The sequence below is a fragment of the Morone saxatilis genome, unplaced genomic scaffold (assembly GCF_004916995.1).
Source record: "Morone saxatilis isolate NCDOM2014 unplaced genomic scaffold, NCSU_SB_2.0 Contig3, whole genome shotgun sequence".
Classification (NCBI taxonomy): Eukaryota; Metazoa; Chordata; class Actinopteri; family Moronidae; genus Morone; species Morone saxatilis.
Window position 1 is genome coordinate 22,033,590 of NW_023339873.1, and position 8,676 is coordinate 22,042,265.

An 8,676-nucleotide genomic window follows, 5' to 3' on the forward strand; every position below is an offset into this window, starting at 1 on the left:
GTCAAACTGCACATACATCATTCAAACAGCACACTGTAGGAACCAGAAGAATATAGAGTATATTTCCCTCTGAAATGCACCTGAGTCAAGGTGAGTGTGCAGTGGTGATGTATAAGATGATGAGGCATGGGGAGTGGCCTGCAGAGCTGTGTTAACTTGGCTGTGGCTCCTGTCCATCAGCGTCTGCCTCAGACAAAGATACATTATTGTCTATTGTTATTCCTGCTTATCAAACCTGATTTAACAGCTCACAGGTATTTCTCTGGCTGAATGCTGTCATTCTCTTTCTCTGCCCTCAACAGCCCCGGGCATGTTTCTTGGAACAGGAAACACCCACACACACACACACACACACACATCTTGTCTGATGTGTCTGTGTGTGTATAAATGCTGCCAATTGTTTTGTGTTCACTTTCGCTGACACATTTACTACACACATATGCGCATATCTGTCTTTGTGTCTTACTGGTGGGGCGATGGTTTGATCCCTAATCCCTGTGTCTACTGTAATCATAGCTCCTATTCCAAAATGACTAATAAAACCAACTTTAAAGGACCATTGAAGAACTTATTTCAGTGGCAGAGGAGTTTTTATATTAAATAAATACATAAATAAGCAAAACTGCAGAATGTTTGGGTTAAAGTCTAATTAGAATATACAATTTTGGGGTATTTTACAGTTTTTCTAAATAAATGGGTGGAGGTTGGGTTGGTGGATGGGCATGTAGTAGTAATTAGAATATCCCAGCTTTTTAATCATTACGAGATCTTTCCCTAATAACCAAAAGCTAGTTGCCATGTGCAAATGTCGTAGAAAGCTTTGGCACTGGACTGGGACAAGAACTTCCTGTAATAGTGAGGTGTGCTGCAGATGGCTTTCCGTAGTGTGGCTCCAACAGCCAGGGCCTTTCACATGCACGGCCTTAATAACTGATAATGAGGTTCCCTGCAACAGCTTTATCAGCAAGCCAGACTGGATGTGTATTGGCTCCTGATAGGAGTGTGTGTGTGTGTGTTCTCGTATGGGGTGTGGGGAAGCAGTAAGGTTCTGGGTAGGTGGGGGTGGGGAGTGGGCATAGCAGTAATACACAAAGATTTGTACCTTGTAAATGTGTAAATTCAACCAAGTTGCGGCCAGAGCCACAATATTAAAACATTCTAAACAGATATACCACAAATCACCACAACTTAAAATACCTGCAACCTCTCAGCCTGCCAGTAGTGGTACAAATCCTGTTTCCTTACACAACCATTACCTACCTACAATGGCTGAGCAAGTACTCGGCTGAAGCGAGTATCTGGTACGGATAGTGTACTTTTATCGTCAGAGTAAAATGTGTTATATATAAAAAAAATCTTGCTCTGTAAATAATTCTCTTACTTTTGTGATCAAAAACTCTTGTCTAAAGCTCAGTTTTTGGGCAGTTCCGTAAATAATTTATATAGTTTAATAACTGATCAACCCCTATTAAAATGTCAGGCTTAAATGACCGACTTAAGGTTAGCCCGGCCCACTTCCGGTTCATGCCTTGCCCATTCAGAGATAATGGTAAATGGACCTGTACTTGTAGTCGCCTTTCTAGTCTTCCGACCACTCAAAGCACTTTCACCCTTTCACACACATTCACTCAGTGATGGCAAAGTCCATCGAACAGAAACTAACTCATTCATACACACTGATGCTATGCATCGGGAGCAATTTGGGGTTCAGTATCTTGCTCAATATTCGATACTTGATACTCAATACGTGGCAGGAGGAGCCAGGGATCGAACCAACAACTTTCCGATTCGGGGACGACCCGCTCTGCCTCTGAGCCACAGCCTCCCCCTCTGCTGACTTTTCTGGTGAATGGATGTTACTCATTTAAGAATCCAAACTATATGACTCACAGCACTGATGCCATCAGTGATTGAGTTTTAATCTATTGTACAAGGAATGTGGTTTCCCCTTTTACACTGCTAATGTGATGTGCTTCCTTGTTAACTAATCACAGCTTTCTTCATCTTTGTTTTCCAAAGGTGAGATGAAAATATGAATACCAAAATGAAAATGGTAATTTACATACCATAACTATTTTATTGAGTCCAGTACAGTGCCTGAATTGGACCAAACAAGGTGCCAGTACCTGAATTCAGCACAAACCTAACCACTACATTACCTTTAACCTTAATACGTATAATTCATTATAACAAGGACATTATCAGTGCTGTTTTTGTTTTGTTTTGTTTTGTTTTGTTTTGTTTTGTTTTTGGCAGCGGCAGTAGCTCAGTTTGTAGGGACTTGGCTTGGCAACCGGAGGGCTGCGAGTTCAAGTCCCACAGACCACAAAATATGGAGTGTGGACTGGTAGCTCCTCTTGTGCACTGCCAAGGTGCCCTTAAGCAAGGCAACCTAAACCCGAAACCTGCTCATGGGGCGGTAACGCGGCATGGACCCCCATCAACTCACCTTTCTCCCCCTTTGCACAATGTCCACATGTGCAGTGTGCATTTCAGCCTCTGTGTGTATAAAAAAAACAATTTTCCCCTAGGGGATCAATAAAGTATATCTTCTTCTTCTTCTTCTTCTTTCTATCTTTCTCTATGCCTAGCTAGTAACCACCTTCACTCTAGTGCCATACTTAACACAGGCATGTGAGACTGATATCCATCTTTTCATTGCACTTAAATGAATAAGCGTTTTTCTAACAATTCCTTTAAACTGAATAAAACTATTGATCTTCCTCTTATAAAGATGAAGCACCATGGCCGAAAAGTAGGACGTTTATGAAATGTATGTAGTTGTAAACAGTGAGGGGAAAAATATGTTTATAACTTCCTGTAAACTGGGGTTTCACATTCATCAAGTGTTATCCAAATTCCTGCCTAACCTGATTTGTCACCCTAATCTGGTTTCTTGTCTAAATGCAATTGCAGTTTCACTGTATGTGTATTTGTGTGCACGTGTGGAACTCATGCTCATACTTCCTGTCATCTTTGTCACTGTCTTCAATGAATTTACTTATGAAAGTAAAATAAATAAATCAATGTGACTTGGCCCAGAAGTTGCATATTTTCATCTGCTTAATGTTTTTTTGTCTCTAGCAGAAGGCCTGTTGGATTCTGTGTCGCAGCTATGGGCAGCAAGACTCTGCCAGCACCGGTTCCTCTCCACCCATCCCTCCAGCTGGCCAACTACTCCCTCCTCCAGAGCTCCACAGGCCTCCAGCTGCCAGCAGATCACTTCCACAGCATCTACAGCTTCAGCGCTCTACACGCTATCCACCTCCACCAGTGGACCCTTGGCTACCCGCCTCTGGGCCTGCCCCGCTGCACCATCTCCAAGCTGCCTGCCCAGTTCTCATCCATCCCCATATTCCCTCACCTCCTGCAGCCCAAGCAGGACTCAGCAGGGGTTCTGCAGAGCTCCAAGAACAAGCCCCGCTTTGACTTTGCCAATCTGGCGGCAGCAGCCACCCAGGAAGATCATCTGAAGGCAGAGGACCTGAGCATGACAGGTGCTGCTGCCGCCGCCGCCGCCGCCGCTGCAGCACAGGCTTCGTCTCACCACCCAACCTCAGCTGGCCTGGGATGCCTCCTGGACGTGACCAAACTCCCCTCGCCGGAGCGCAAGTCCAGCCGAGGCCGACTGCCCTCCAAGACCAAGAAAGAGTTTGTATGCAAGTTCTGCGGCCGCCATTTTACCAAATCCTACAACCTTTTGATCCACGAGAGGACGCACACGGATGAGAGGCCATATACCTGTGATATCTGCCACAAGGCCTTCAGAAGACAGGACCACCTCCGGGACCACAGGTGAGAACAGAACATTGTATTTGCTGCATGAATAAATGGTAACCTTCTGAATCTGTCAGCCTGACAAGAATGCCCACTTTATGTGGTCCATGGGTGTGGTAATAGGCGTGGTCTGAACTTCGCACTCAACCTATTTTTTCAGTCTTCATACAACTACTTCTGTAACCTTTTATATGAATCAACATCATAGATGCCATCAAAAAGAGACTGCCTGAAAGCATGCGTCTCACACCTGTCTTTAGTCAAGTGTCAATTTAGTGCACATTTCAACTGAATTTCAACAAAATAAGCAAATTTCCATCCACGATTGTCATAGGCTACATTGCCACATTGAGAAAGTACAAGTATAAAACCAGTAAAATGTGTCAATATCCGTACTTGTAAATATAGCAACTTTTATAAGAAAACATTTTCTTCTCTTACTCATGTGTTCAAAAACATTGCTCTGAAGCTCAATTCTAAGGCTGTTCTATAAATAGCAGCTAATAAGCTCCACCCACTACCGATGTAAGCAACACCCACATCTGGGTTAAGCTACTTCCATCCCGAGTACAGATACAAATACAGATAATTTAGTTGGTTGAACAGATACTAGTCACTATGAGTGCATAGTATTGCAAGATTACCTATTTTGCAGAAACCAAATGAAATACATTGCCAGTGAACATTTTAAGGACTTATTTTCACAACATGTTTGCAACTTGCCAGTTACATTAACAAAGCCTAACCCTTCCCCATTAGGTTAACAGAAATTCATTTGGCATTACGGTTCCCTCAAAGCGTATTTGCTATTGTAAATTAGTATAAAACGTAATTTCTAGGAGACAATGCTGCAATACACAATCACTGTAGTTACTCACATAAAACGGAAGAAAAAAGATGTAATGCAAGCCCTTCCACAGCCTGTGTAACTGTTACATCAAACGTGCGCGAGGTTTCCAGACTGAAAACTGCTGCTGAATGCCTTCTGTGTAGACATGCTGTAAGGCTCAAAGGTCAATGGTTTAATTGTTAAAAGCTAATTGTGCAAATAATATAATGATTCTACCATTTAATTTCCATCTGCATTTCATTACCAGCACACCAAGCTTGTCAAAGACTTTATGCACTGAATATATTTAGCCCTCATCTTTGTCATCAATTATTGTATCAGTCAAGGTTATTACAGTTCACTAAAGCTAAACTAAAAAACAAAACCATGTGTGAAAGAACATTTCATACAAAACTAAAACTACATGAAATGATATTGTGTACTTACTCAACTAACTAAAATACAATTTGGTCAAATTTGTCGACAGAGGGGAGTCACTATGAAACTAATAAAAACTAAACTAAAACTAAACAATTTTTTAACAAGAAAAACTAAACTGAAAGGAGCAAACCCACTCTGTAAACTAACTGAAGCTGAACAAAACAAAAATTAAAAATGAAATAAAAACAAAAACTAAAGAAAATACAAAACTATAATAACTCTGGTATCATTAGTAACCTGACTTGCAGCACCAGGTTAATCAACTTGGATCATCAGGGTGAAACAATATCCCATCAGGTAGAGCAGGTTTAAAGAGTCCATACCATAGGTCAAAATGATTACATCTACTAAATCTAAATGACAGACAGCGTGTTTATGTTGGTGGATTTCACTATCCAGAAAAGCTATGAACTGTTAAGTAGTGAATATACTCTTTTTACTGTGTAACAGGGTTGGTGAAGAGTTACGTATTTTAAACGCAAGAATTTGTTTCTTTGGTGGGGTTTTTCCATGAAATGTTGTCACTGGTAACACAAGATGTTGATTTTGTCCAAATGTCAAGATATTCTGTGTGTGGTGTGGTAGCTGCTTAGATTGACTAATTGCGTGGTGACTAAGTCAACCTAAAAAATTGCACACTTGCAGTTTAGTTTAGTCAGCAGACCCAAAAATCAAAACCTTATTCAAATAAGTATATTTTCGGTGCTGAAATTAGTGTGTAATTAACATAATGGTACCAAATATCTGCTGTTGCAGCTTTTATACTGCCTTCAGGCAGTGTTGGAAATAGTAGAATTACTTAGTGAGCACAAATAATTGATATGACAAAACACATGGCCGGGAAAGATGAGATTTTGGTTTTCCAAGTTGCTAAGTTGAGACATTTAAAGCTCCAGTGTGTAACATTTAGGAGGATCTATTGGCATTTATTAAGAATGTTTTTGTTGCCTTAGAATAAACCTCTTCTATGAGCAAGTATCCAGGAAATCAATAAAAATCAATCAATAAATCCTACATACAGGACCTTTATTGGAATAGTTGGAATTAGTAATTAGTATAGTAAATAATTTCTTGGTTAACAACAGCAGGGTGCAGTACAGAGACAAAACTAAGCTGCTATAGCACAGAAGAGCCAGACAGGGGGTACAACAAAATGATCAAGAATGTTTTTTAAAGCGGTTTAGTTCTAGATGAGGTCTCAAATGTGCTGAGTCTCTCACAGCACAGGGGACAATAAGGCCTCTACAGAGTTTGCCACCATGTGAATTCTGGGATTTGTCTGGTAGTGTTTGTTCCTACCTAAACATTAGCTTCAAATCAGAAAATGCTCATGCAGTTTGTTTTTGGAGGATGTGTTGGAAGGCTCATGAAGCCTGTATGTCAGGCCCACTCAGTACTAATGATGATGCTCTGAAATCTGACACAATTCTTACTAAATACTAACTGACTGCTCTGTTATTGTCCCTTGCAGGTACATCCATTCCAAAGAAAAGCCCTTCAAATGTCAGGAGTGTGGGAAGGGCTTCTGTCAGTCCAGGACTCTGGCTGTCCACAAGACATTACACATGCAGGTCAAGGAACTGAAGCCAGCCAAGATCAAGTGATTCACTACGCCAGCAGGGAAGGGACAGGGACACTGGAAAAACATGACCAAAGACAACAACAGCCAAAGAACAACCAAAGACTTTTTTTTCATCTCAGCTGCTGGAGGCTGAGCCCTCTGCTTCTGTGGGAATACTTTTCAAGGATGAAATATTTCACCAGCCGTGCTTAAAGAAATAATGCCGAAATAAGCCTTAGTGGAGGAGGTGTATGCGTAGTTGTCAAAGCCTGACTTGGCAGAGAACCCAGTGGATGTGTGGAATGTGAAATGGACTTTAAGAAAAAAACCCTTGTGGCTGCTCAGCGCAAATACTTTGCTCAAAAGCTTATAATCCAAAGACTTTAAAAAGGGACATGACTCTTATGCAATTTTTTACAAAAACTGAGAATGATCAAAGCCATGTTAGCATAGACACATTTTCCTCCTTTTCAATATCACATTCCAATGTTATTTTTGTACAGATACATTATATCAGAAATGTATTTTTGCACTTTAACCTGATTATTGATTATTTACATATATCACTGGATTTCTTAAACTTATTTTCAAAATGAATAATCATTTCTAAATAAAATATTTTACTGTAACTGGTTGGCCGTGTGTCTGATTTTGTCTATTTCAGTGCACTTCAAACTGTTTTCATAGTGATCATGATAATGGTGAGATTTGGTGGGACAAAGATAGTGAGGAGTGATCAGCCACTTACTGTCTGCTTACTTCTTTATGTCAATTTTTCTCCACTTTTTAAACGTAGGAGTTTTTAACTGGTTATAAAACAGTCCCAATTTAATACTGAAGCCTCTATATGACCTACATAAACAGACGAGACCATCAGCGAGCAGATTGGCTATTTCTGCATAGTTATTATTAACGCCTGCCACCGGGTTGGATTCGGTCAGATTCCCCTTGAAATCAGTAAAACGAGGTGGTAGAAACGCTACCACTTTTGTCCACAGGGGCTGCCACAATCAACACAAACTCAAAGTTTCAAGAGAAGAACAATAACAACCACACAGTAGCAGTCGCATATGAACTAAAACTCAGAAAAAGAGGTGGTTATTGCAGGTTGAGCAAACATTATACTTTTAATGACATTACATTTATACACTGTTGTCCAAAACAACCTACGAGACCAGGAGTCTACAGCTACTGTATGCTAGCCGCTCCCTGAATCTGTATTTGAGCCAAAAGCATACATCAGCATTCTAGTGTGTAGATGTTTACTAGGTATAATGTTTACCAAATATTTGCTAATTAGCACCAATTACAGTATGCCATTCCAGTCCTGTCATATGAAAAGCATTCCTCTTCATGCCTATATCACAAGCTCTGATTACAGTTAATAATACATCATGTATAGAAATGCAGTAGTTGCATGTGTGTGTGCAGTCTTGTGCATGTATACATTTTATTTGAATGTTTCTGCAGACTGGGATCCTAAACAGTGTTGGATTTGCATACATTGGGAATGACTGGAAAGCTGAGACACATACTTGATGCCATCCCAGTCGAAAAAGTCTGGATACGACCCTGGCTACAGGTTTCCACTTCAGCTGTATGGCTGAAGTGGAAACCTGTAGCCATTGCACGTGGACAGCCACAAATAGCAGTACTAGGTTTGAATTGAATATTCGGGATTACTCACACATCCTGTGTAAATTAAATATTTCCTCTCTCCTGTGCGCAGTGGTTGGATGATGCATGCACTCATGATAGTTAAAGATATCACTTTCGTTCTGAATGACCACTTCCTGTGTAAAGCTAATTTTCTTCAGTGAACACACTGATAGAAAAATAACAGTTTGGGAGAATCTACAGTGTTTTAGATATGTACTGCTCTTTTCTTGTGCGTTCCAACATTCTTATTAAAGCTGTTCAACATGGCAGAGTCCGTAGAAGAGGAGATAAGAATAGCTCATACACAGTGATTCTTATTTTCAGATGATTATACACTAATGAAAACATACCATTTCTGCCAATAGATCCTGCTAAATGCACGGACGTTTAATTTGAAAATTTGATTAGT

The 8,676-nt window shown here is 40.4% G+C and overlaps 1 protein-coding gene across 2 annotated transcripts in view; it reads left to right on the forward strand.

The window, feature by feature from the left end:
* The window catches only part of osr1 (odd-skipped related transcription factor 1), a 13,410-nt gene extending 6,179 nt beyond the window's left edge, over nucleotides 1–7,231 (forward strand). Inside the window, exons 2-3 of one of the 2 annotated variants that reach the window (XM_035674770.1) lie at nucleotides 3,085–3,795; nucleotides 6,519–7,231. In XM_035674770.1, the coding sequence (XP_035530663.1) occupies nucleotides 3,116–3,795; nucleotides 6,519–6,651 (813 nt within the window). In that variant the 5' untranslated portion in view covers nucleotides 3,085–3,115 and the 3' untranslated portion in view covers nucleotides 6,652–7,231. The remainder of the gene's footprint in view (nucleotides 1–3,084; nucleotides 3,796–6,518) is intronic. The other variant, XM_035674771.1, reaches the window with a different exon arrangement.
* Nucleotides 7,232–8,676: the final 1,445 nt, after the last annotated feature.